This window comes from Acanthopagrus latus, chromosome 24 (genome assembly GCF_904848185.1).
Source record: "Acanthopagrus latus isolate v.2019 chromosome 24, fAcaLat1.1, whole genome shotgun sequence".
Lineage (NCBI taxonomy): Eukaryota > Metazoa > Chordata > Actinopteri > Spariformes > Sparidae > Acanthopagrus > Acanthopagrus latus.
The window spans coordinates 14,472,757-14,498,343 of NC_051062.1; the positions used below are offsets into that span (position 1 = coordinate 14,472,757).

A 25,587-nucleotide genomic window follows, 5' to 3' on the forward strand; every position below is an offset into this window, starting at 1 on the left:
TCACTCACCTGCTCTGATTATTGGATTTCACTCACTGTGAATAATGTCGCTGTAAGAAAACGCTTCATCTCATGTGTCTTTATGCATATTAGTTCAACGTGGTCAGCTGATTCCCCTCAGCTGTGACATCATCATCTGGCTGCTGCAGGAGCTCAGCTTGAAGGCGCCTGTTGAACAGGATGCAGGTACAGGTGTTCCCATGCTGGTCACCAGGGGGCGGAGCTTTAACTCAAGCGTTACATTGGGAGGGAGGGTGTGTTGTCCTGACTGCTGGGTCCTGGTCCAGTGGAGCTGCTGGGTCCTGGTCCGGTGGAGCTGCTGGTCCGTCTCAGACCTCCTCTCCTCGGCCTACTGTGGATTATTATGGACTGTGTCGGTGGATTATTGTTGGATTATTAACTCTGCTGAGTTAGTCGCGTCTTTCTTTAGCACGTTTATTAGAATATTTATTGTGACAATCACTCCTACAGTTTAATTATGTTTTTGATGTCTTACTTTGTCAAATTAAAGTCAGTTTAAAGTAACTAAACTATATCTGAGCTTTAGTTCTGCCACAGAAGGTTCAGACCAGATCAGCAGACACAAGACGTCCACTTTGTAACAAATATTCCTTCAGTATCACAAAGTGCTCGTCAGTCATTAATCTTCATTTTTAACTCTGACAAGCACAAAGAGTCCAAAACTGCTTCACACTGCCGACTGGGACACTGTGCTGAATATTACACTGTTTAATATAAAACACATTCTGCATTAGTGCAACACAACTCAGTGATACACTGTCAATATCTGCTGAGGATCCATTTTACTCAGTAACCACAGGAGCAGTTCTGAAAGGTTCTGGAGCCGCAGATCAGGACCAGCACCGCTGGACCAGGAAGCATCAGGACCGCCTCCAGCACCGCCGGACCAGGAAGCAGCAGGACCGCCTCCAGCACCGCCGGACCAGGAAGCATCAGGACCGCCTCCAGCACCACCGGACCAGGAAGCAGCAGGACCGCCTCCAGCACCACCGGACCAGGAAGCAGCAGGACCGCCTCCAGCACCACCGGACCAGGATGTTGAAGTTTAAAAATGTTTTACAGTGTAAAATAAACATGTTTGAGGAGCTCTGCATCAGTTCCATGGTTCTGGTCCTGTAGAGGATCCACATGGTTCTCCTTGTATTATCATCCTAGTTTGAGGACATAAGGGTCCCTGAACAGCTTCTTGCATCGGGCCGCCAGAAAGACAGAACCGACCCTGCTCACATGAAACCTATTTCAGCGTCCCTGTGCAGGTTAACAGTTAAAGTTCTGAACTGTTTTTTTAAAAGATTCATTTAGTTTGATCGAGGACACGACAGCAAAGAGAAGACTACGAGACTTCACTACTATAGAACTTGCATCAAAAGAAACTAGACAGAATCATGAAAGCAAATCTTTATTTGTTCACTTCATAATCATCAAGTCACATCTGGTGACACTTTGTTGATTGAGCAGGTCCATAAGATCCTCGTCCAATATGACATGAAGAATCTGAGGAGAAGAGCCAAGTTCAGCAGAGTGAATATTTTAAATATACAGTTAATAGTTTGTAAATCATTTAATACACAGTCTTGATTTTTCCAAATGAATAGAAATAAGAGTGAATCACTAAATACGCTTTCATAAAACCTGAGAAAAGTTATGTGTCACTCTGTTTAGGAGAGAGCACATTCAGCCATATCTTAATATTAATTAAAAACTTTATTTGAGGTTCCAAAAGTACTGACATGCAAAGTTAGTAAAACACGTACCTCGTACAGCTTCTTGCTGTAGCAGATCTGCCAGGTGATCACCGTCAGCAGGTACGTGGGTCAGCTGGCTCACTGTCACCTGACAATGAAAAGACAACAGTATCTGTTCGTTTTCTCTCAGAATCAAACTATTTCCTGTGGAATAAAATCTTTCCATAGCTTTAGTGGGAGCCCCTCACCACAGTCTCCTCCAGGTCCTCTCTGTTCATTCATCGCTCTGGATAGAAAACAGAGATTTGAAAAAAGATTTCAGATACTCTTCCCAAACTTTCTTTCTGGAAGGAAAGGGACTAACAGAAGAACTCCAATGTGGGAATCTGAGTCCAGGAGGAGAAGCTCAGGACACTAACACAGTTTATTTCTGTGATGGACAATCAACAGATGGAGATAAAACAGCTACACTGAATAGTGTTTTCCTCTTTACATACTCAGTCTTGTTTTTCCAAGTGAATTCAAATAAGAGTGATTCAATAAATAAATACCCTTTTGTACTCAATGTGGTCTTGGTCTCCACATCCCTCTGGAAGCCTTTGGCGAGGGCGGCGTTACAGTGAAGAACTGCATGATGGGAATCTGAGTCCAGGAGGAGAAGAACAGGAAGTGGACTTTAGGGCAAGCAAGCAGGTTATTTCTGTAAAGTGTTTCACAATCAACAGATAAAGATGAAGAGAAAACAGCACAGAGTAAATATTATTCACCAGCAGGGGGCAGCAGAGTTATTTTAAATCTACTGATAACAGTTTGAAAATCTAAGACATTAAGAGCCTGAGTGTCGTCTAATGAGTGTTTCCTCTCTACAGTTACACCCCTACAATATTAAATTTATTGCTTCCGTTCCATGTGTTAGGAATCATTGTTGAAGAGGAACAGCTGTGATTCTTGTGAATTCAACACTGATCTTTAAAAAACAAAATGACGCATATAAAGGCAAATGTTATTGGTGTGTGTGGCTGGAAGGACAATAAACCCTCTTGAAATCTTGACCTGCTCAATCTTTTCATGCACATATTATATATCATATATTATAATACGGAGTTTCACCTTGACCTCACTGTGTGCTAATGCAGGTGACAAAGTTTAGCTAGCTGTGGTTTAGCTAGCTGTAGTTTAGCTAGCTGTGGTTTAGCTAGCTGTAGTTTAGCTAGCTGTAGTTTAGCTAGCTGTAGTTAGCATGTGATCTGAACACACAGCAGTTATTAAAGTAGTTTCCCGTCTTGCCACAAACTATAAATATGCAGAGAAAGTAACCATGTTTTATTCTCACCTTCTTTACGACAGTTTTGAGCTCCAGCTCGCTGACTGACGTCCCGCTTGTGGCGACGTAATGGCGGACAGCAAAACAACCCAGTGTGACGTCATGCGATCACGTGAACGATACAGACGTTTAACTTTTTTCAGTGTATAAATAAATTAATTATGATCATTTTATATGGATTGTATTGGAAACAAATGTTGGATATAATTTCGTGACCTGCAGTTTCATATATACACACATTTATATAAACTGTGGTGACTGGAGTCAGTGGGCGCTAGGTGGCGCAATGACTCATGGGAGTATAATGTCAAGTTCTCATGAGGCTGTTATTGTTCAGATATGTTTGGTTTTATAACTTTCTGTACATGTTGTGAGTGTTGTGGTTGTGTCCTGTGATATTCTAAAGACGAGTGTGTTATATTAGCATAAACACAAATTTTACATTGAGCAACCATGGCCGAATATGATAAAGCGAGTAATGGAGTCCATCAAACGAATACATGAGATGTTGCATTATACATAACAATTATGATGCGAGCCAGTCCTTTCTATGTCATACACGACATAAGGAGAGGACAATGACCTCAGGCGTCTACACAGACGCCCTGTAAAAAGTAAACAGACCATTTAATACTAGTATTGTAGTCGGAGTTCCGCTGGACTTCAGGAACTAATTAATCGTTACTTGGCGTCACTGTAACGACTGTTACACTGTATGTTCCGTAATGTTCACTCCATATTTTTTTGAGGACACAGTACACAACGACAGCGGTGACAAACTTCTCGTCACTGACGACATGTAGCGTGCTGAATAGCAGCACTATGTCACAAATCGCGATGCATTACACATCAATAAGTTTACCCTCCATGATTAACATAACAGATGGACGCCATTACTCGCTTTATCATATTCGGCCATGGTGGCACAGTGTAAAATTTGTGTTTATGCTAATATAACACACTCACATCTACAACATCACAGGACACAACTAACACTCACAACATGTACAGAAAGTTATAAAACCGAACATATCTGAACACTAACAGCTTGATGAGAACTTGACATTACACTCCCATGAGTCATTGCGCCACCTAGCGCCCACTGTCCGTAACTGGTACTCCTCCGGTCACTACAGTTTACTGAGCGACAAAAATAGATATTTCACTATTTTAATGACAAACAGCGACTTTATTGACTTGTGGAATTATCTTTTAGATTAAGAAACATCATTTGTGTGATTAATGACACAATCTTCACAGTCCTCACAACTTCACTATCACCAAGTAATATCTGAACACGATATCTTTACTTTTACTCAGGTATGACCGTTTGATTTGTACTTTTTAGAGTTTAGCGAAGATATCTGATCTGTTTCCTTCTTCCACCACTGTGATGGAGTACCGAGCAGCTTTTCTTCTGATATTTCTTGCAGTGTGGCGCCTCCTGCGGTTCCTCCTCCTCCTCCTCCTCCTCTCTCTCTCTCTCACTTCCTCTCCATCAGTCCCGATCAGCAGCAGCAGCAGCAGCAGCAGCAGCAGCCTCTCCTCAGACATGGAGAGCTGGTAGAAGCTCAGCAGCAGCGGCCGCTCTGCCCTCCTCCACCTCCTCCTCCTCTTCCTCCTCCACCTCCTCCTCCTCCCTCGCTGCGCTCCGCTCCGGTGGGTGTTGGATGTACCATGAGGTCTCCGCGGCTCCTGGCAGCTCTGTGCCTCCTCCTCACCGCCTCCTGCCGGCTCTGCGCGGCCGCCCGACACGGTAAGAGGACGGATCAGGTTCGGTCCGGCTCTGATGGAGACGGATCAGGTTCGATCCGGCTCTGATGGAGACGGATGCGCTCCCGTCGTAATGAACTCGCTGCGTCCAGGCGGGCGGCGCGTAAATCACGACTTCCCCGGTGACGAGCGGCTGTAACCGGTTCCTATAGTAACTGTTGGGCCGAGCAGCGAGTTTAGAACGAGCTTACAGAACTTTATGTTTCTGTTTGTTTGAGTAGATTCTAAAATCTGCAGTTTTTCTTATGAGGTTCGGTTTTTTTTTCTCTCCAAAAAAACCCCAAGATTTGCGTAAAATCACTGCTTTAAAGTTGCTTTAAACTCTCTTTTTATCCTTCAAATGAAAGAAGAAACAGTTTGGATGTTATATTCCGATAATAATCCGATAGTGAGTTTTAACTATTATTGCACATTTTTCCCTCTGGTGCATCAGATCCACCTGCCTCACTTCACTGTGTGTTTCCTGCCTCCCCTGATCTGTTTACATGGGGATAAATTGCGTCACTGATGTAATCGCACTGACCGCGGGTCAGCTCGGATGTGTCTGTCTGCCCGAGTGAATCATTCTGTCGTTCAGCCTGCAACACAACAACAAACAGCAGGAGAGAAGCCCTGCAGAGAGAGGAGGGTTTGGTTTGTTGTGGTCAGGAGCCAACATGACCCGATACAGAAACGACTGAATGATGCAGATTTACAATTATTCTCAGTGTCAAGCGGTCTGCTGTTTTCTTGGTTGATCAACTAGTTGTTTGATAGAATATAAAATGGTGGAAAATGCTGATAGATGTTTCCCAAAAAATCCAATGGTTCCGTTCATGGTTTTCAAAATGGAAAACTAACCCAGCAGATGAGCTGCAGCTGCCCTGCAAAACACACCAGGTCCACTTCATACACACTGTCTGGGATTAACAGGAGAAAACACTCATTACTGTCCTTTATTTCCTTACTTATACACTAACTTTGTGCATGTAGAACAGTCAAAAACAAGATCTGAGGTGGAAAAACAGACTATTCAAAGAGCAAAACACATACAACTACAAACATTTCCAGATAAAAACATGAAAAAGCATCAACAATCACGGTTTCTTTTGCAGTTTTGTCTCCATGTAATGACTGAATACTGAGTTTTGGTGGATATTTGGGACTACAGGAGACTTTGTATTAGTGTGGTGTGGTTTTCTCAGCTTACTTGTTTGTTGACTGGACCTCACTGATGTGGTTTGCATGAATACAATCACTGTAGCGAGCTTTAATATAAATGTTTTAATGAACTGATAGATATAATAGCCCATAACAGAGCTACAGACAATCAATCATGACCTCACCTTTAATTATTTATCCCTGTAGTAAGATAACAGTGCGATGTAGCGAGTCGTACGCACAGTTATGAGTCAGAGCTGATCTCTGGCTTCCTGTCTCGAGTGTTTCAGCACCATGGACAGCGAACAGCAGAGGAAATTAAATCCTGTTTCAGATTTCTCTTCTCTCAACATCGTTAGGACCAAGAAACAAAGGAAAACATCATTCATAGAGACTCCTAAGGGACTCCTGCAGGATATTATTGGTTCAACAGTGACTTTGTAGACGGCTTAAAATGGTATTTTGATGCTCTGTGTGGACGTTCAGTGTGCTGCTGTGTTTGTTGTACAGATATTTAAAGGTTCCTGGTGCCAGAGTCATATATCTACTGATGTAACACATCATCAATTCATCAACTGAATAGGTGATTAAGTTCAAGTTCATGCATTATTTAAAGTATATTCACTGCTTTACCTTCCCATTTTCTGAGAGGAACTGTATCCATTTATCCTCTCTTCGCACACACCAGACTCCATTGAGAAAAACAGTGATTTTACCTTGCAGAATATATAAGAGGTTCTGGTCTACTGCCACCGTGATCAGTTAGTTTGTTTGTGTTATTGTGTGACTTTGATTTCTGAACTAACCTGTTCAAACGTCACAGCTACAGAATCACTCAAACAAATTGACCGATCGAGGCAGCGTAACACCTGCCAGGTAAAATCACTATTTTTGTAAAGGGAGTCTGGTTGTTTTGAAGAAAGCAATTTAACAGGTTTAGTTCCACATCTGAAAGGGCTGCTGACGGATAAATAAAGCAGTTAAGTTATTCTAAATATGCACTCTTCTCAAACACCAGATTCCATTAAGAAAAGCAGTAATTTTGCCTCCACAGTGTACAGGAGTTGCTGGTCTTCTGTTACCTTGATCAGATAGTACTTTCAGTTTATTGTGTGACTTCTGTGTCTGAACATGTGTCTGTAAACACCAAAGTCACAAGCTAACGCAAATTATCAAAGCGATCATGGCAGCACACAACCAGCAACTGTGAGGTAAAATGACTGTTTTTGTCAGTGGAGTCTGGTTGCTTTGAAGAGTCCGTCTGACAGCAACAACCACAACAAGCTCTGTAACCGTGCAGCCACTTGTTAGCAGACAATGTTTTTAAAGACACATAAGATCTTTATGATTGAAACTTGAGGTTTTAACTGGTGTATTTTATGTCACAGAACAACATGTGTAAATATTTTAAGCCTGTGTTTAACCACAGACCTTATTAACCTTCACTGATGGTTTTGTGGTCAGTGGAGGCCGAGTCAGAGCTCTTGATGAGCAGGAAGTAGAAATACCAGCAGACGTCTCTTCCTGCATGTAGCCCACAGTGAGCTCCAGTCAGAGAGGTAAGTGTGAGTCGGTGTAAAGTTAAAGGTTTAAAGGTGAACCGAGCTGAGGAAGGCTGTAACCTCGCTGCCTCCGCTGCCACTCAGCCCGGCTGACTCACTCCACCTCAGACATCCTCCGTCAGCCTGCAGGCCGGAGGACGAGCTCACACTCAGCAGCTGCAGCCGGCACAAATGCCAGCAGCACCATTATGAAAATGACACTGGATTCAATCTGGCGGGCAGTTAATGGATGATAAAAGCGAGACGCGGAGGCTCTGATGATGATGACGATGGAGTTCAGTTTCAGAGCTGGTGATGAGTCAGCCTGATTTGGTTCACATAACAAATATCAGAGCGGGACTGCTGCTTGTTTTTATGCCTCTAGACGTCAGCAGCTGCAGCAAACAGGAAGTGATTCTCTCCAAATTATGTTTATTTGATTAATTTTTTGTTCAGTCAGCTCTTAATTTAAATGTTTAAACTTTTCTTTCAGTCATGAAAGCGATGCAGCTCTGACTCCTGCTACAAATCATCTTCAATTCACTGAAAACAAGTGATAAATCTTTGATTATTTTTTAATTATTGTCTTGAAACAAGGAAGAAAAATTAAAGGTCGCTGTTTGATTTCTTAAAAACAAGCCCATTATTACTCCTACACTGGCTGAATTGTGTCTTTTTTAAAGATTATAAGACTTTAAAGTCTCATTTAAAGACAAAAGTGACTCTTTTCTTCTTCTGTGGTGTTTCCAGCAGCAGCAGCAGCTCTTTATGTTTCTCAGGGGAAACTCCTCCAGTGTTTCACTCTCAAACTTCCCTCTCCAACTCAAACTAATGAAGGAGAGAGTAGGTGGTGTGGAGAGCCTCCGTCTGGCTCTCCACCCTCCATCACATCTCAAGTTTCCTCTGTGGTTACACGCAGCGCCGGCTCCATTTTGTTTTCTGTGTTTCAGTTCATTACATCATTACCACAGAGAGGCTTTAAAGACCTGATCTGCTGTAATTGTTTTTGTGTTTCATCCTCGGCTGACCGAGCGACTCAATCTCGCGACCACTTCCTGTTTCACTCCTGCACAAAGATCTTTAAGATGAAAACAGGCCTGAAACTTTTGTATGGAAATGTTGATCTCAGGCTACAAACGTGCGACGACCTTGTAAATGTTGTTCAGGGTTCTGGCAGGATCTTCTTAAACAAACTGTCCGTCTGCTCATTAGAAACTCAATTACAGTGAAATGTCTGGTAATGAATCGGTGACGTGTGTGTTAGCAGAGGTGATTGAATGCCGTGTGGCGGTGACAGTGATGGACAGTCTGCAGGAAGATGAGATCTTGTGGAAACAGACAGTGGAGAGAGGAGATAACAGAGGAGGGAGGAGGGCCGTGTGGGCGGAGGACAGATTAGTCATCATGTGGAGTTTGGACGGAGGAGGCGACGGATGGACGGATGGAGGATCTCTCTGCTTCTATGTTTAGCCGCTCGCTCGTTTAATGGAGATTCCCCCTCAGATAGCCGCCGCGAGGGCACTTTGTTTGTGTCGTCATGCGGTCGATAATCTGTCCGACGGTTTTATAGATTTCAGGTAAAAGAAAAACAACACGAGTCGAGTCGTCCAGAGGCTTCGAGCCGACTGTGTCAGAGAAAACAGCAACAGAAACGGAGATTTAGCTGAAGGATGTTTTGGTTTACAGACAGCTGGAGTTATTTTTGTCTTCAGATTGAGTTTTTTTCTGCAACACTGTCGACCGAATTTAGAGTTAATTCTTCTATTAATCAAAGACTGACATGAAATACCAGATTTACAACTGTGACACTTCATAGTTATACAATTTTGGCCCTCAAAGCTGAAGTTAATCTTCTATTTTTTTGCCTTTGGATGGAAAACAGATTCAATAGGTATCACAAAAACACTGAAAAACATTTGACTTACTTTGATCAATTACTTTTTAGGATTTCAGGAGTGTTTATTCTCCCCAAACATCCAGATTACTGACAAACAGGAGTGAAGATAAATCCACTTATAATCCTAAAAGTTAAAAAGTAATTTGAGCTCTCCTCCCGTCAGTGTGGGTTTTTATTCCTCCAAAACTATCTCAAAAAGTGACCCAAATAAAAAGGAGATTTTTGCAGTTTCTTGTGCTCGAACTCAGCGACGCCCCATTTTAGTGATGAACAGCTCAGATGAAGGAAGGTGTGTTTCCTCACGTTATCACAGGAAACATGAATAATACGCAGCGTTATATAAATCCTTGATGAAAACCAAACAGAGCCGAGCGGAGGGCTTCACATCTGCTGCTGTTTACTGCCTCGCAACTGATTAGACCCTGTGAAAAGGTCAACTGTAGCACACACACACACACACACACACACACACACTCTCATCACTAAGCAACAACACACTGATGTCCAGTGTCGTGTGTCATCTGTTCTCATGGTGTTTCCCCGGAATCACTTCTACCTTTAATTATCTTAATTTGTGCATCAGGTTGAAGTCAAAGTTTCATAAGTGTTCAAAAAGTCAAATAACGAGACCTTGAGTTGTCAAATTCAGACTCAAAACCTACAAGTGTTTGTTACATATAAAGAAACGCTCACGTGTTCAGTTTTCTCCCTGTGGATTAATGTTTCTCTCTTTGTCGTCTCTGCAGGTTGTTTGTTTGAAAAGAAGCTCTGCCCGAGAGATCAGCTGTGCAACGATGGTGAGTGTTCAGGTTCGACCTGATCTGTAAGAAGAAACAAACAAAACATGAGCAAAATAAAACACATTCAAAACTGCATTAATAAAACTAAAGATTTTGGGGTCTTAAATCTCTAATCTGTGTTAAACCTCGAGAATATTTAAGACCCTGAACACAGAATAATATTCATCATGCTATAACGATGTGAAACCACTTCTCTAAACTGGCCAGAGGACGTTTGTCTCTTCATCAACATTTTAAATCCTCGTGGCAGCTTTAAAAACAAGACTGAGCTGAATGTTAATAAGGAAGAAACGTTTCTGAGCATGTAAGAGACTCAATCTGAACACCAACATCACACAAGTTACAGGAGAATAAAGTGGAAGAGGAAGAAGACTTTAAACACAAACATTCAGATCAGAAAATGAAACGGATCCGAACATTTTATAACATAAAACATTTTATTTCAGACACTTCTTCTGACCGACTCGCTTCATGTCCCGGAACATCTGTAATCTTCAATATTTGGTTGAAATCAATCCAATTCCAGACTGCATTGAAAAATAACTGATTTTGTGTTGTGGTGCAGCTATAATTTGTGTTGAACATCTATAACATTTAGTGAACTTCAATTCCAGAGTGCATTAAAGAAACCTCTAATTCTGCATCCTTGAATATTTGAATGAAATATATTCACACCAGACTTCATTCAAAAAACAGCCTGTTTTGTCCCCTCAAATATCTGTAATGTGTTAAAAATAAACACAAGCCAGACTGCATTAACAAAACTACTAATTTTGTGTTCTGAACAAAAAAAAGAAGTTCCAGTTTTATTAGCCCGTTGTCGTCTGCTGCCGTCTCAGTAAAACGAAGGTGATGGAATTTAATTCGAGCTGTTGACGAGAGTGACATTTAAAATCTCCACCGTCCTCAGTGGATCCAGTTTGTATTGTGACTTTCTGTGTGAAAGGTCAAACAATCACAAGAGCGAGAAGGGGAGAAAAGATGTTTCTGATGATTTGTCTCCTCTCAAGTGAAAACGTCTCAGGCTCCTCTGAGAGGCTGATGTCAACATCGTCGTCCCACGTATGAAGCTCTCATTTACAGTGCCTTGAATGCAACGTGACGAGACTAGTAAATCGACCAATAGCGAGCGACTCCCAGGGGGCTGCAGTTGCAGCGACACGCTTCAGGAAGCCGTGACGTGTCTTCTGTCCATCACACAGTCGGGAGCCGTTAACGTGCCCGTCTATCATCCCGGTGGGTTTTCCTGCTTCCTTCCTGCCCGTTCAAACATGGTTAGGATGTCATTACAGGAGCGTGCACGAGCGTGAGCGTGCACCTGTCTCAGCCTTCAGAGGCAGCTGTATTATTGATGGGTGTGTGTTTGTGAATCCGCCTTGAGGATGTTTTGTTCCCTGTTTCCAGAGACGGGAACATTCGGGGAACAGGAGCTGAAAATGAAGAGTGAGAGCGTGTGAACGATCACAGAGGGAGGAACACGTCACATGTCAGACTGTTACAGATATCTGTAGCCTGAAACATCTGGAATCTGTTAAACCTCAATCCGATCAATAAATTATTTCTGTTTTGTCCATTTAAACACTTGTCATTTGGAATATTTGCACATAAATCTATAAAAAAACAGACTGCACATAAAAGAATAACCCATTTCAGGTTCTTTGACATCTGTAAGACGACTGGGTTCAGAAACAAAACACTTCGTAGCCACAAACATCTGTAATCTGTGTTCAGACACTTAAGCAAAATAAATCCATTCAAGACTGCACCGACAAAACTACTAATTTAGTGTCTATGAACATCCAGTCTGTGTTGAACCTCTGGAATATTCGAGTAAAATCATCCAGCTCATTTGAAAAACAACCTGCCCTGATACATTTATATCTTTTCTGAACCTTTAGAACATTTAAGTAAGTTTAAGTAACTTATATTCCAGACTGCATTAAAAAATGACCCATTTTGTCCATTTAAACACGCGTCATTTGTAATATTTGTAAAATAAATTTAAGACTGCACTTAAAAAACAGACCATTTTGTGTCGCTGAACATTTGTTATCATGAGTATTTGAGTATAATCTATTTCTACCAGACTGCATTGACAAAACTACACGTTTTGTGTTTTGAAACACAAATCATCTGTTTAATCATTTAAATTCATCAGACGTAACAGATTTGAGTGTGTGCTTCCTCTCAGTGTGACAGGTGGAGTGTGTGTGTGAGTGTGTGTTGCTGTGACGTGTGTGTGTAATTGTGCTGAAATGCGAGTGTGTGAAATCCGATTGGTTCGTGTGTGAGATTCTTCACGGCAGCGGGAGGGTGAAGGAGCGACGGAGGGAGAAGTGATGGAGACAGAGGAGAGAGGAAGAGTCGAGAGTGCAACGTAAACAAGGTCTCCCTCCGTCAGCCGCGCTCGGCCAATCGCAGCTCGCCCCGGCCGTCTCTATGACAACAGTGACATCACTTGCCTGACGACCGTGTGTCTCCCTCGTGTGTGTGTGTTTGATTAGAGACAGAGGTGATGACTCACCGCGGCCCACGCACACGCACATTGTGAAGCACAGCGCTTCACAATGTGCGTGTGCGTGTGTGTGTGTACTTGAGCGTGTACTTGCAAGCTTTTCTGTATGTTTGTGTACATATTTCACTGTGTCTGTTGTGTTAATTGTGTGTGTGTGTGTGAATGTTTACTGTGTGTTTCTGGTGTGTGTGTATATGTTTACACACACTATATCGTACACGAGCCATTAAATGTGTGTGTCGGTTACTCGTGTCTGAACATCGTGTCCACATCCGTGTTCAAGTGGTTCCTGGTGTGTATTTGTGTGTTTTTGTGTGTATTTTCTTCTTCTTGGTTTTTCCTTCAGTGAACATCATCTTTGTGTCGGATCGTGTAAAATAACTGAGCTGCTGTTTTGGTCAGAACTCAAAATATGGATGTAAAGCTGCTGGTTTCCATTTAAAGGAGCAGTTCAACAAAAAGGTTATAATGATGCAATCAAATATCTGACAAAAATAAACATAAGTTGTGTGGTAGAGATTGTTTTATGTATATGTGTATGTAAATCAGACATACACCAGACTCCATTAAAAAAACCCTCGATTTTGTGTCTTTAAACATTTGTAAACTGTGTTAATAAAAATTCAAGAGCACATTAACAAAATGACTTGTTTCTCTTAGAAGACATGAGTAAAATATTTTGCACTGCGTTTAAAGACTGAAATTAAACATCTGTAATCTGTCGTACCTGGAATATCTGAGCAAAAAACACATTCCAGACTCCATTAACAGAACCGCCCTTTTTAAACATCTACTTTGTGTCTAGAGTTTGTGTATTAAAACACGTGTGTTGGAATATTTGAGTAACAAAAACACATTCCAGACTGCATTGAAAAAACGTCGGATTTTGTTTGAATTAGTTTAAGTTTTAGATTTTTGGCTTGTGATGGTTTAAATGAAGCAGTGACACCTTAAGGAGGGAAAACTATAAAATATCAAATATTAAAGAGACAAAAATCAAAGAAAACATTAACATAATTTGTGTAGCTGATATTTTTGTCTTATTTATGAATCATATTACAACCTGTCATCTTTATCTTGAGACACCTTGTGCAGTAGTGTGAGACTTGCTGTTGGATTTTTGTTGAATTTGAGGCAGAAATCTCCGAGACAGACGTCTGTATGTGAATGAAAATGTGTGATTTTGTATTTGTGAACAGGATTTTGTGTTGCAGACGGCTCTGCAAACACTCCAGAGTTGAATGTGACTCATCTGTGGCTGCAGTGCAGTCAGACACATCCTGACGACTCTTCAAGTTATACTTTGATGTAAACTTACGTTTCAGTGCTGTCCTGACTCCTCTTCCTCCTCCTTCCTGTGCAGACGGTCTGTTCGGACAGTGCCAGTCTCCTCACCAGGAACCCGTCAGGTACCAGGTGTCTGTCCAGGTCCTGCACAGACTGCAGGAAGTCCTCAAAGACCTGATGGTGCAAGGTGAGTCTCTGTTACAGTGACATTTGAAGCTTCGGGATAATTAGACTGTGGAAGCTCTGGCTGACATTTCTGGCGCAGGTCTGACCTGGAGGGACGACGTCACTCAAGAGATCATCAGCCGAGAGCTGAGTCGTGTTCCCACCGCCGGCTCGTCCTCCAAAGTTAACGAGAAGTTGCCCAGACAGTAAGAAATCAGTCCTGTAGAGAACAACACAAGAATTCAGAAGAATCTAAAGAAGGTTTTGAACTGAGTGCAAAGTCTTTATTTCCCAGGATGTCCAGGCTGCCGGGCCCGACTCAGCGGAGGGTTCGTGGCCCTGCTGACCCCGAGACGATGCAGCAGGATGCGGACTACATGATCCTCGACCCCTCCCGGTCCTCCGTGCGCATGCAGACGCCCCTGCTGGACCCTTACACCTACCACCAGGTGAGGTGTTTTTCAGGTAGTTGTGGAGTGTTTCTGCCCCCTAGTGGCCAAAACGTCTCACGCTGGTTGTCGTTGCAGCAGCAGTACGGCTACCAGGAGGAAGAGGAGCGCTCCCTCAACTCTCTGGACGATAATCCAGCTTTCCCGCTCCTCACTACCGCCTCTCGCTCCAGATCCCGAGGAGACACTTTGGACAGAGACCAGCAGCTCCTCCAGGACCTGGTCTCCTTTTACCTCACCTCCCCTTCTTCCTCCTCTTCCTCTTCCTCATCTTCCTCACCTGTGCAGTCCCTCTCCCGCCACAGAGGGGCAGCCGCTGCAGGATTCCCCTCCTCATCATCCTCCTCGTCCTCCTCATTCTTTCCGGACCTGGACTTCCCGCTGGACTACGGCGAGGACTACGTTTCCCAGGTGGCCCAGCTCAGAGAGCAGCAGCAGCAGCAGCAGCAGCAGCAGCAGCAGCAGCAGGCGGCGGACAAGAAGACGAAGGACGAGTACAACGCCCTGTCAGGACTGGATGGTGAGAGAGAATACAGAAAGAAAAGACGGAACTTTTATTCTCTGAATTCATGATGTTGGAGATAAAATATTATTACCTGACATCAGATTTTATCTTCTATTTAATGTCGAACATAAAACCAGTGTCCTCTAAACCGTTTTTTAACTTTTGACGAGATGAAGTATAAATTCTCATGTACTCTAGAGTAAAGATCCAGTAAAGTCCTGAAGCAGCCGTGTCTTTCAGAGCGCTCCCTGCAGAGACTGGCTCTGCTGCTGGATCACTACGGCCTGGATGTGAAGGATCTGTCCCCCGAGCAGAAGGACGAGCTGCCGGCCGCTCTGAAGCAGCTGCAGCTGGACGACTCGTACGCCTACAAACAAACCAAAGGTCGGTCGTCTTCAGGTCGCAGACAAACATGCTTTTTACTGCCGCTGTTAAACTGATGAGATCCTGCTGTCAGATCGTTCTCCTCACTCGTCTGGCAGGCTGTAAGTTCTTTATCACAGCGAGACAATGGAGGAGAAATCAAGTTCTTAAAATTAGTCCAAGCACAAGACCACAAATTATACATCAAAAATGTCGTTTAATAAACATCTAAATATATTTTGTCTTGAATTATTGATTATTAAACTCTGTTTGTGTTTATTGTTCAGATAAATATGGAAGTAATTCTGCACCAGGGAAGAAGGTGAGCATCATGACATTTACTCTAAAAGTAACAGCAAAGAAATAAGTAAAAGTACTTAGTTACCTTCTGCTACTGTTCACCACTTAGGCCTTTATTAACGTTTACCCGTCAGATCACAGAGGGGTCCATGGCGTACAAGATGGCCGCCCCCGAGGCTCCGCCCTCTTCAGTCAAGTCCCCCAAACCGGAGGCAGTCCAGAAGGACTCGAGTGCAGCAGCCAATCAGGACAAACTGAGGAAGACCGAGCCAGCGGCCAAGAGCGAGGAGTACGGATACATCGTGACCAATCAGAGGTGCAGTATGTCTGTTACTTCCTGCTGCTTGACCAATCAGGACGTCCTCGTGTGTGTGAGTGTTTGTGTGTGTGTGTCTACGTTTGTATATGAATGTGTATTTTTCAATGTGTGTGTGTTTATGTTTTTCTTTATGTGTGTGTCTGTTTCTGTGTGTTTACGTGTGTGCGTGATTATGTTTATGTTCACGTGTGTATGTGTGTGTGTGTGTGTGTGTCACTTCAGCCCCCTCAGTCTGAACGATGGTGTGCGTCTGTTGGAGCGTCTGTCAGAGAGGATCGTTCTCTCCACCAGCGCCTTCATCAACATCAGGTATACAGACTGTGACCTCCCCGAGCTGCAGGCCTGAACATCCTCCTGCTCCTCGTCCTCCTCCTCCTCACCGACTGGACCTCTGACTTTGATTTCATGGGATTCACTTTAAAACTTTGAGTCCATGTTAAATAAAACACTTTCTTGAGGAGAGCTGGTCTGCAGACAAACTGTTCATAAACATAAAAAGTCAAGAAGATAAATCTGAAAAATACAAATATGTTCGTGCAAAGATTAAAGAGAGAAAGAAGAAAAATAACACTTTATAAAACTAAACAAAAGAAACACCAGGAAGCAAGTGAACTGATTTTACTTAGAAATAAAGAAAGAAATAAGAAAATATCCCAGAAAACATTTAAAATTCAAATATCACATTATAATAAATTACAATAAAGAACAACAACTTCACTTCAGGTCTGTTTACTTAATTTGTAAAGTAACTGAAGTACCTGACATGTAAAGTAATCTGTCCTCCGGATTTGTCCTTGTGTCCGTCTGCAGTGTGTTCGGACCCGCCATCACCTTCAGAATCAGACCCAACTCCAACAACATGTCGGCCGGAGACGTGGCGGAGAAAGCTGGTGAGACACAGCAGCTGCTTCAGATACAAACAGCCAAGTAATCGATTACTGCTCCACGCATGAAGTTCTTTGTTCTGCTGTTTCGTTCCTGCAGTTGCAGAAAAGAACTTCTTGGAGTCTGAGACGGGCCTGAAGGTTCTGCAGGGTGGAGTTGGAGAGGTGGGTCCTGCTGGTATATAATGGGTTTACTATTAAAAAGTACCAAAAGTCGTACTTGAGTAAAAGCAAATTAAACATAATTACATGTTTGTATAAACTATCATTGATGATCAGATCAGATGTTCAGCGTGTTTCTGATTTATCTGATCGCCAACAGAAATAATCAAAAAAATAAATAATAATAAAATATATGTAGTAGAGTAAAAGTACAAAGTATTTCCTTCAAAATGAGACTTTTAAACACTTTTATTTTGAAAGTCAGCACAGGAAGTCCAGTGTATTTGAAGCTAGTCTAACCTGACCCGCTTGAGTTCTGGCTCCGGGTCCATGTGAGCAGCAGGACGAGAGCAGAGTAGCTCTGCACCGAGCGTCTGGTGAGTGTTAATCAGATCATTAACACTTTATTTTGTTATTGATCAGACAGAGTTTATTGATATTAACTGAGCTATAAAGTTTTATTCGTTGATGGAGTTATACTCCTGTAAAAAAGACTTAATAACAAGTTTAAAGTGACGTTATATGGACTTAATGTGCTTGTTATTCCACTTATTCTCTTTTATTACTACAACATTATAAATAATTTGAGGTCATTTCTACTCTAGAGACAATTTATAGGTTTTGTCATGACAGTTTTTATGATTCTTACTTGTTATATTTCATTAAGTCAGTCGCATGAGCTTCTTAACCCTCTTTATCCAGATGATGTGGATCATTTCCTGTTTAATGTTCTTTATAAAACTGCAGTTTTAGTGTGTATTTTCTTTAAACTGAGCATTAAAGCAGACGTGAAGCTTTTATGTCTCTGAAACACGTATCATGAGGCGTCTGCAGAGATCTTAAAGAATGTTTATGTCCTTTTCTTTACGAGCGGTGATAAATTAACTGTGTGGCGGCGCCGTAAATCAAAGAAAGAGAAGAGAACTTGAGTGAAGCACCTTTAAATCCACCTCGGTCCTCCACCCACATGCTGCCCCGTCATCCATTTTCTTTTTTTTCTTCAGTTTCGCTCACACTGAACCTCATCGGGGCCCCTTTATAATAGCAGGTGAAGTTTCTACCCCCCAGCTTTAATGTCTCTCAGATACCACACACACACACACACACACACACACACACACACACACACACACTGGTTGAGAGAGCGCCTCACATTCCTGAGGCCCACGGAGAGGAAGGAGGAGGTCCGAAAGGTCAAGAGAGACAATTCATCCGGGGAGAGGATGATGAGAAGGAGGCGAACAGAGTGGAGGGTGGAGGATCACTGTGATGAAGCACATGTTGGTGTATGTGAACATGTTTTTTCTATGTGTTATTAAAGCATCATTTTAATTGAACTGATTAGATTATTTATGTTAAATTTAACAAGTTAAAACAGATACATCATGCATACAGAACATGAATACAACCAGAGATGGACTATTATAGATAACAAGTAAAAGAATAGAAGCCGTGTGTGCAGCGGTGCATGAAGCAGCCTGATGGAGAAGCTAACATTAGCATTAGCCTGTAGGAGAAGCTAATGTTACCCTGTTGCTGCACATTCCTGCCCCACGTTCCTGCTGAGATGGACAAAGGACGAGATACCTCCTGCTCTTTCTCCTCCTCCTCCTCATCATCATCTCCACCTCATTACTCAACCGTGTGCTCAGATTTGAAGTTATGTCATCCTACTGTCCTCTCTCTATCTTATTAACTCAGAGGAATGATGTGAAGGCGTTGCCCCTGGCGACCCGAGTCCAGCCCAGCTCCCGCTGGGTGTTCTCCACGTTGGTGGCCATGGCCTGCATTGGCGGCATCCTGGTGGCGGCCATGACCATCGCCTGCCTGCGTCACCACGCCCACCGGCTGGCTGCGAAGAAGCTGGGGCTGGGACCGGAGGGAGGCAGCTTCACCCACCAGGAGTACCAGGTGAGACTAGTTTTCTATCTCTGAACCTGAAGCAGGCAGCGAGGAACGTCTTCTGTAATGAGGCCCGACACTAAATCAAGCAGTGAATTAAAGCAGTGTAACATACATAACTGGCTCACCAGGACCTGTGTCGCCAGCACATGGCCTCCAAAGGCGCCTTCGGACGCCTGGAGGCTGCCGCCCTCGGTGCCGTGGGAGGAGCGAGCGGAGGAGGAGGTGCAGGAGGAGGAGGTGGTGCCAGTATCGCTGCAGGAGGAGGAGGAGCAGGAGCAACAGGGGGCGGAGGTGCCGACTCGAGGGTGAGCAGCGTGTCGTCCCAGTTCAGCGATGGCGCCCAGCCCAGTCCGAGCTCCCACAGCAGCACGCCGTCATGGTGCGAGGAGCCGGCGCAGGCCAACATGGACATCTCCACCGGTCACATGATACTGGTCAGTAGAGGAAACACTGATTGTTGTTAAGGTCAAGAACTGGAGTCTTTTGAGTTACCTGTCTGCTGTTTCCTCCTCAGGCCTACATGGAGGACCACCTGAGGAACAAGGACCGTCTGATGAAGGAGTGGGAGGCTCTCTGCTCCTACCAGGCCGAGCCCAGCGCCGTCTCCGTGGCTCAGAGCGAAGCCAACGCCAAGAAGAACCGCTGCCCTGATTCGGTGCCCTGTGAGTTATTCATTTAAACCTTCAGGCACCCCACAGCACCAAAAACACCCAAACTCTGATTTAAAGATGCCAGGCTGGGCAGGAACTTTGTGAGAAATGTGTCCAAGACATCTCGAATATTCAGGAAACTGGATGCTGAGGGGTTAAATGTCACTGTTACTCCACAGATGACCACTCGAGGGTGAAGCTGAAGGCGGAGGTCAACCCTTCACGCTCCGACTACATGAACGCCAGCACCATAGTAAGTCTGACCTCACGTTTCATCCAACAGATCAATACTTTCTGTCTGTTACCTGCATCTTTATCTTGTTTTGACCTTCTTCAGATTGAACATGACCCCCGGATGCCGGCCTACATCGCCACCCAGGGCCCTTTGTCGCACACCATCTCTGACTTCTGGCAGGTCGGTGAGACACAAACCAAACTACAGCTGTCTTCTTTCTCCTGATTCTTACCCGAGTTTATGGGTGGGGAACCTTTATTCTGTCGATGGCCATTTCAACTGTTGAAACATAATTTTATGGCCTTCATTAACTTGATTGCAGTAACATAAATATCATGACCATTAATTAATGTTTCAGCCAATTATAATTTTATCCATCCGAGTCTAACTTCCTGTTTTAATCCAATTAACAGTTTAATAATCTGTTCCTGTTGGTGTTATAGTCGCTGATGTTCAGTAGTTTGAGCAGTAGATAACATTATAATGTACCTCAAATCATTTCAGAGCATTCTGATGTGATATTAAAAAACCCAGCCCTCTAAAATCTCATATATCAGCTTTAAATCACTTGGAAAAACAACATCTGAGGGCTGCATTTTTTTATCACTGCCGCTTAGCATTTTTTTTTCACATAAACAAAACATAAACAAACCTATACACATATATACAATAAACAAATAATAAACAGCCAACACAACAAAAAAGAAAAGAAAAAAGAGAAATATACCGCTTAGCATTTAGCTAACTCACCGAAGCTAGCCTGTCAAGTCTCCTGGTCTCTCCGCTTTGGATAAAACTGCTTGCTGCCACTCAAACTCCATCAGAGAGCGGAAACTTTATTCGGGCACACGAGACTTTCACCTCCACAAAGAAGAATTCCTTCGTCTATTTCTCCCGGAGAGAGAAACTCCGCTTCTACTTCTCTTTTTCTAGTCGCCATGTTCCGTTTTAGCTAACGGCTGTCTCTCCTGCCGCTGTTGACACCTGTCAATCACTGAGGACGTGACGTGATGACAGTTACGCTGATGTTGTGTTCAATGACCTTGATCTTGGCCCGGAAAGACAGACACCCTCCCCCTGGGGCTTTTAATTACACATTTGTAATCATTTTTCCTGAATTAATTTTTCATGGATTGCCTCGCTGGCCCGACCAAACAGTCTCGCGGAGGCCGGAGGTTCCCCACCCGGTTTAGAGCACCAGGAGAGAAAAATAGAAAAAAAAACTTCACTTCACACTTAAAGACCTAATTATTGCTTCTAGTCTGGTGGATGTTTATTTAGATCTGAAAATATAAAACTGCTCAAAATTAAAATCATATAAACAACCGTTACGAAATCATCTGAAATGTGCTTATTGGAAAACGGGTGTAAAGTGTTAAGAGGGAGTTATTTATTTCTTTTTTAACCCCACCTATACAAGAAAGAAAAGTCTGAATTTTGAGAAAAAAACATCAGAAATAAGAAAATGTCAGAATTTAGGGGAAAAGACAGAATTAACAAAAAGTAAGAATTCCAAGAAAAAGTATGAATTTTTGGAAACAAGTCAAAATTCTGATAAACAATAAAGTTTGAAAGAATTCAAAATTCTTCTTCTGAGACTTTCAATGATTTGTTTTCACAGTTGTGTCACTTTTTCCTCTGTATTTTTTAAAATTGTGTATCACCAGTAAAAATGGCACTTTTTTTTTCTTCTAAATTCTGACGTAAAAACTCCAAAATCACACTCTGTCTATGATACATGATCAATGACTGAAGCCGTCTCACTGACTGACAGATGTTACACAGTAAGTTCTTGGTTCTCTGTGGTGTAGATGGTTTGGGAGAACGGCTGCACCGTGATTGTGATGATGACGGCTCTGGTGGAGGATGGAGAGAAACAGTGCGATCGCTACTGGCCTGACGAGGGCTCGTCCCTCTACCATATCTACGAGGTGAGGACCAGTGCCGGTTCTAGACCGGTTTTAATGGGGAGCCAGGTTGGGGCTGGCTTTTTGGCTCCTGTTGCGCCTCCCCAAGAGCCGCCACTGGACTGAGGACATGTCTGATTGGTCTCAGTCCATCAGGAGCTGATGCTTTCCTCTCTGTCCAGGTGAACTTGGTGTCGGAACACATCTGGTGCAACGACTTCCTGGTGCGAAGCTTCTACCTGAAGAACGTGCAGACGCAGGAGACCAGGACTCTCACTCAGTTCCACTTCCTCAGCTGGCCGGCTCAGGGCATCCCCACCTCCACACGCCCCCTGCTGGACTTCCGCAGGTACTGCTGCTACCTGGATATCCACACAGAGTCAGCTGCAGCAACAGCAGGACAGGAGAGCATCCTGTAAACTTTCCCCTCCATCCCTCCTCCTCTCCTCCTCCTCTCCTCCTCTCCTCCCGTCCTCCCACCCTGTGCGATGGAGGTCAGCTTCCTTTAATTTGAACATGTCTGTCTGTGTCATTCTTGTGGTTTGCAGCTAGTAGTCTGGCTCCAGTTGCATAGTCACAAAAATGATCATGGACTGATGTGGCTGCAGCAGGAGGTCCATCGCCGAAAACCCCTTTTACCCTCCCATCTATCTATCTATCTATCTATCTATCTATCTATCTATCTATCTATCTATCTATCTATCTATCTATCTAAGAAAAAGAACTTTGACACTGGCCCTTATCCTCTTCATTTTCATCTTGCTTGTCAGAAATAAAAAGACGACAGATGAGATGAAAATGATCTAAAAACAACATTAAAGAAACGTGTTTCTGAAGCATATCCACCTTTTCTTAAGCAGTTTCTGCCACTTTTCAGTTTTTCATCACACAGATGATAATTTATAACAAATACGTACATAGAACTGCTGAAAACAATCATGAATAAGTCTAAAAATAAACCAGCAGTAATAGAGACTGTCGTCATCTTGTCGTGTTTTCTCTCTTCAGGAAGGTGAACAAGTGCTACCGAGGACGATCCTGCCCCATCATCGTTCACTGCAGGTAAACCTTCAGCAGTGATTCATCAGTCAGATCAGAAGAATAAACACAGTTCTGCAGACACATTAACACCCCAAACTAATAACTCATTCAGTTTGAGGTGTTTTAATAATCATTTAAGTCACTTTTCATGTAAAAACCTTTCATGATTCAGTATAATTTGTGCATGCAGTCCATTGTAGTACCACATAACTCCACATGGTGGCAGACAGCTGCAACAACAGACAGCTTTGAGTCCACTGAAGTGTTTGTATTCAAAAACTGTCTTCAGCTCACATTCGATCACAAAGTTAAATGTTTTTAATAGTTATTTTTGTTTATTAAAGTTTGCTCTATGTTGTTTCCATAGTGACGGCACAGGCCGGACTGGGACTTACATCCTGATCGACATGGTTCTCAATCGTATGGCTAAAGGTGATGTACTTCATGGATGTTATGGTTGTATCTAATATAAAGATATTACACAAACAGAACACATGAGACATTAGAAACAATCTCAGATTGTGCGTTCATGTGTCCACCTGTTCTCCTGCAGGTGTGAAAGAGATCGACATCGCCGCTACACTGGAGCACGTCCGAGACCAGAGACCTGGGATGGTTCGCACCAAGGTCAGTCACACTAAAGGGGCTTTTCCATCAGCATGGAACCAGAAGTTCACAAAGCAGAGAAACAAGGAGTAGAATTACATATACGAGTGCTGCTGTGACCTTCCTACCTGCATCGTTTCATTCTCTCCTCAATGAAGCCTGGAGTGATTATGTTTAAACGCCACAGCTGATCCTTCCTTTGACTCTCAGCTAGAGCTTCTGAGGAGGTTTTCAAGTTTCCATTTCCATGTCCGACTTTAAAATGCTCCGGGATCAGACCTGCCAAAACCAAAAAAATCACAAAACATCTGGTTCAACTTGTGCTATTTAGTCTGAAGCTTTTGATTCATGGAGCTCAAACCCATAATTCAGATGGTCAAATACAAACGTTTTTTAATCTTGACTTGAGTTGTTAACTTTCAGAGTTTACTGATTTTACAGGTTGCATTGTAGACTTGATGTGAAGGAAACTTGTCTGTCTTCTTGGCTCCAGGACCAGTTTGAGTTTGCCCTGACGGCCGTCGCTGAGGAGGTCAACGCCATCCTCAAAGCCCTGCCCCAGTGAAACCAGTACGACCCAGACCGGCCTCCTGTCCGCCCCCCTCGACTCGCAGACTCCTCTCCTACCTGGCCTTTTCTCTCTACCATGATGAAGACAGACGTTATGAAATGTAACCGTGATGTCAATCAATTTGAAAGAATTTCTGAAGGCATCATAACACCTAAAATCTGACTTTTAAGTACACATGGTACTGATATGATGCGTTCAGGGACATTCAGAGGTTAGAAAGAAGCATGTCGCATCATACTAATACGTATTTTACTCAAATCCCTCTGGAGGCAATTTCAAATTTTAAAAAAAGACAAAAATGTTCAAATCTTGATTGATAGTAAGACAAAACAGTGCACGGAATTAAATCAAAATACAGTTTATAAAGGCTCTTGAATCACTTTAAAATATAAATAATTCAGATTTTAAAATATGTGTGATCACCTCCAGACATAAAGCTCGTTTCCTCTCAGCGTATTCACTGATCGACAGGTTCCAGAGGGTCACATAACGTTCCCACCTTCTGACTGCACGTTAACGAGCCGCAGACTATTTTACTGAATCTTAAGCCTGAATTTCTGGTAGCTGTGCTCCAATTTAATCCAGATTGAAGCAAAAACACTATTTTTCCTCTTATATGTGGTTGAAGTTTGTTGAAATTGTGCTGCAGTTGGGTCATCGTGTGTCAACATGGAAGCAAAACTGATTTTAAAATGATTTAAAAGAATCTAGATGAGATTTAAAAGAAAAAAAAAAGATCTAATGGAGGACTTAAAGTTTCTGATCCTGGTGAAGTACTGATTGTTTCCACTTCCTGCTCGGCCTGTAGCCTCCCTCCTCTCCTCACATGACGACTAACACCTGCAGAAAATACGTATGACGTCCGTCTCTTTGTGTGCCATTCAGGTCGTTTGAAGTCACTGGATATATTGTTGTATACCTCATGCAAGTCAGAAAATGAATAAAAAAAACAAAAAAACAAAACATAAAATGCTATTCTGATAAACAAGAAATGCTATTTTGTATCTGTGAGACCTTAAATAAATCTTTTGTGTTTAAGTGCTGCAATCGCTCGTGTGACTTCTGATTGTACAGCTGGGTTTTTTGCTCTTAGTCTTTCAGTTTTTTTAAATGTTTATTTTTGTAAAATCTCTAGATTTTAAGGATCAAAATCCACACACAGTCCTCTCTATGAAGATGATGATTATGGTGAGGAAGAGGTCATGAAACAATCATGATGTCAAATGACTAAAAAATTGGTGCATTCAGGGACATTCAGAGGTTTCATTGCCAGCAAATGAGAGATTAAAAGCAGCAACTCCTCTGCAACACAGCAAGAACCACACATATGTACATTTTCTTCCAGTTAGGCTATTTGTTAGTGAGAAAAACTGAAATAAAAATGATGAAATGAGTATTAATCATCCACGTTCATGGCACCAGAGGATAAATCCATGAAACAGTTTTTAAACTCTTTTGTCCCTTTGTCAGTTTGCGTAAATCTCCCGACCTAGAAATAAAATACTCAGTGGGCTTAACCCAGAAACTTGACACTGTCTGACCT

The 25,587-nt window shown here is 42.8% G+C and overlaps 1 protein-coding gene and 4 long non-coding RNA genes across 16 annotated transcripts; 1 reads left to right on the plus strand and 4 right to left on the minus strand.

The window, feature by feature from the left end:
* Positions 1-284: 284 nt before the first annotated feature.
* Positions 285-15,991, minus strand: LOC119015305. 6 transcript variants are annotated; one of them, XR_005073272.1, is made up of 8 exons: positions 15,850-15,991; positions 15,295-15,468; positions 14,877-15,109; positions 14,255-14,367; positions 14,014-14,156; positions 11,499-11,610; positions 10,074-10,201; positions 285-342 (listed from the first exon to the last, which is right to left on the minus strand). It is a non-coding gene; the product is annotated as an uncharacterized LOC119015305 (long non-coding RNA). The 6 variants fall into 6 exon arrangements; XR_005073273.1 differs by having other exon boundaries at positions 325-339; XR_005073271.1 differs by lacking the exon at positions 285-342 and adding an exon at positions 4,335-9,817.
* On the minus strand, positions 1,404-3,275 carry LOC119015304. Of its 2 annotated transcripts, none has more exons than XR_005073267.1 (5): positions 3,039-3,275; positions 2,257-2,405; positions 1,954-1,991; positions 1,775-1,853; positions 1,404-1,514 (listed from the first exon to the last, which is right to left on the minus strand). It is a non-coding gene; the product is annotated as an uncharacterized LOC119015304 (long non-coding RNA). The 2 variants fall into 2 exon arrangements; XR_005073266.1 differs by having other exon boundaries at positions 2,257-2,347; positions 3,039-3,264.
* On the plus strand, positions 4,656-25,086 carry ptprnb (protein tyrosine phosphatase receptor type Nb). 3 transcript variants are annotated; one of them, XM_037091021.1, is made up of 23 exons: positions 4,656-4,785; positions 10,127-10,177; positions 14,059-14,169; positions 14,248-14,353; positions 14,443-14,596; positions 14,675-15,116; positions 15,342-15,485; positions 15,752-15,786; positions 15,899-16,080; positions 16,306-16,392; positions 16,894-16,973; positions 17,068-17,132; positions 18,831-19,040; positions 19,163-19,468; positions 19,549-19,696; positions 19,864-19,937; positions 20,022-20,099; positions 21,731-21,850; positions 22,009-22,175; positions 22,835-22,888; positions 23,235-23,299; positions 23,421-23,494; positions 23,967-25,086. In XM_037091021.1, the coding sequence occupies exons 1-23, from the start codon at positions 4,707-4,709 to the stop codon at positions 24,036-24,038; spliced, it is 2,904 nt and encodes a 967-aa protein (XP_036946916.1). In that variant the 5' UTR covers positions 4,656-4,706; the 3' UTR covers positions 24,039-25,086. The 3 variants fall into 3 exon arrangements, with proteins under 3 accessions (XP_036946916.1, XP_036946915.1, XP_036946914.1); XM_037091020.1 differs by lacking the exon at positions 16,306-16,392; XM_037091019.1 differs by having other exon boundaries at positions 15,899-16,392; positions 23,967-24,038.
* On the minus strand, positions 16,422-21,723 carry LOC119015312. 4 transcript variants are annotated; one of them, XR_005073283.1, is made up of 5 exons: positions 20,670-21,723; positions 19,990-20,198; positions 19,527-19,694; positions 16,842-16,970; positions 16,422-16,562 (listed from the first exon to the last, which is right to left on the minus strand). It is a non-coding gene; the product is annotated as an uncharacterized LOC119015312 (long non-coding RNA). The 4 variants fall into 4 exon arrangements; XR_005073280.1 differs by having other exon boundaries at positions 16,444-16,970; XR_005073281.1 differs by lacking the exon at positions 19,527-19,694 and having other exon boundaries at positions 16,444-16,970.
* LOC119015328 lies at positions 22,053-24,000 on the minus strand. The gene is made up of 3 exons (XR_005073300.1): positions 23,862-24,000; positions 23,602-23,752; positions 22,053-22,188 (listed from the first exon to the last, which is right to left on the minus strand). It is a non-coding gene; the product is annotated as an uncharacterized LOC119015328 (long non-coding RNA).
* Positions 25,087-25,587: the final 501 nt, after the last annotated feature.

What these genes read in the sequence shown, in the direction of transcription:
- ptprnb (XM_037091019.1), top strand. Translation starts at nt 4,707, where the DNA reads ATGAGGTCTCCGCGGCTCCTGGCAGCTCTGTGCCTCCTCCTCACCGCC. An exon ending in AGATCAGCTGTGCAACGATG is followed by an intron (nt 10,178 to 14,058) that starts GTGAGTGTTCAG and finishes CTTCCTGTGCAG; the next exon opens with ACGGTCTGTTCGGACAGTGC. An exon ending in CGCCCTGTCAGGACTGGATG is followed by an intron (nt 15,117 to 15,341) that starts GTGAGAGAGAAT and finishes CGTGTCTTTCAG; the next exon opens with AGCGCTCCCTGCAGAGACTG.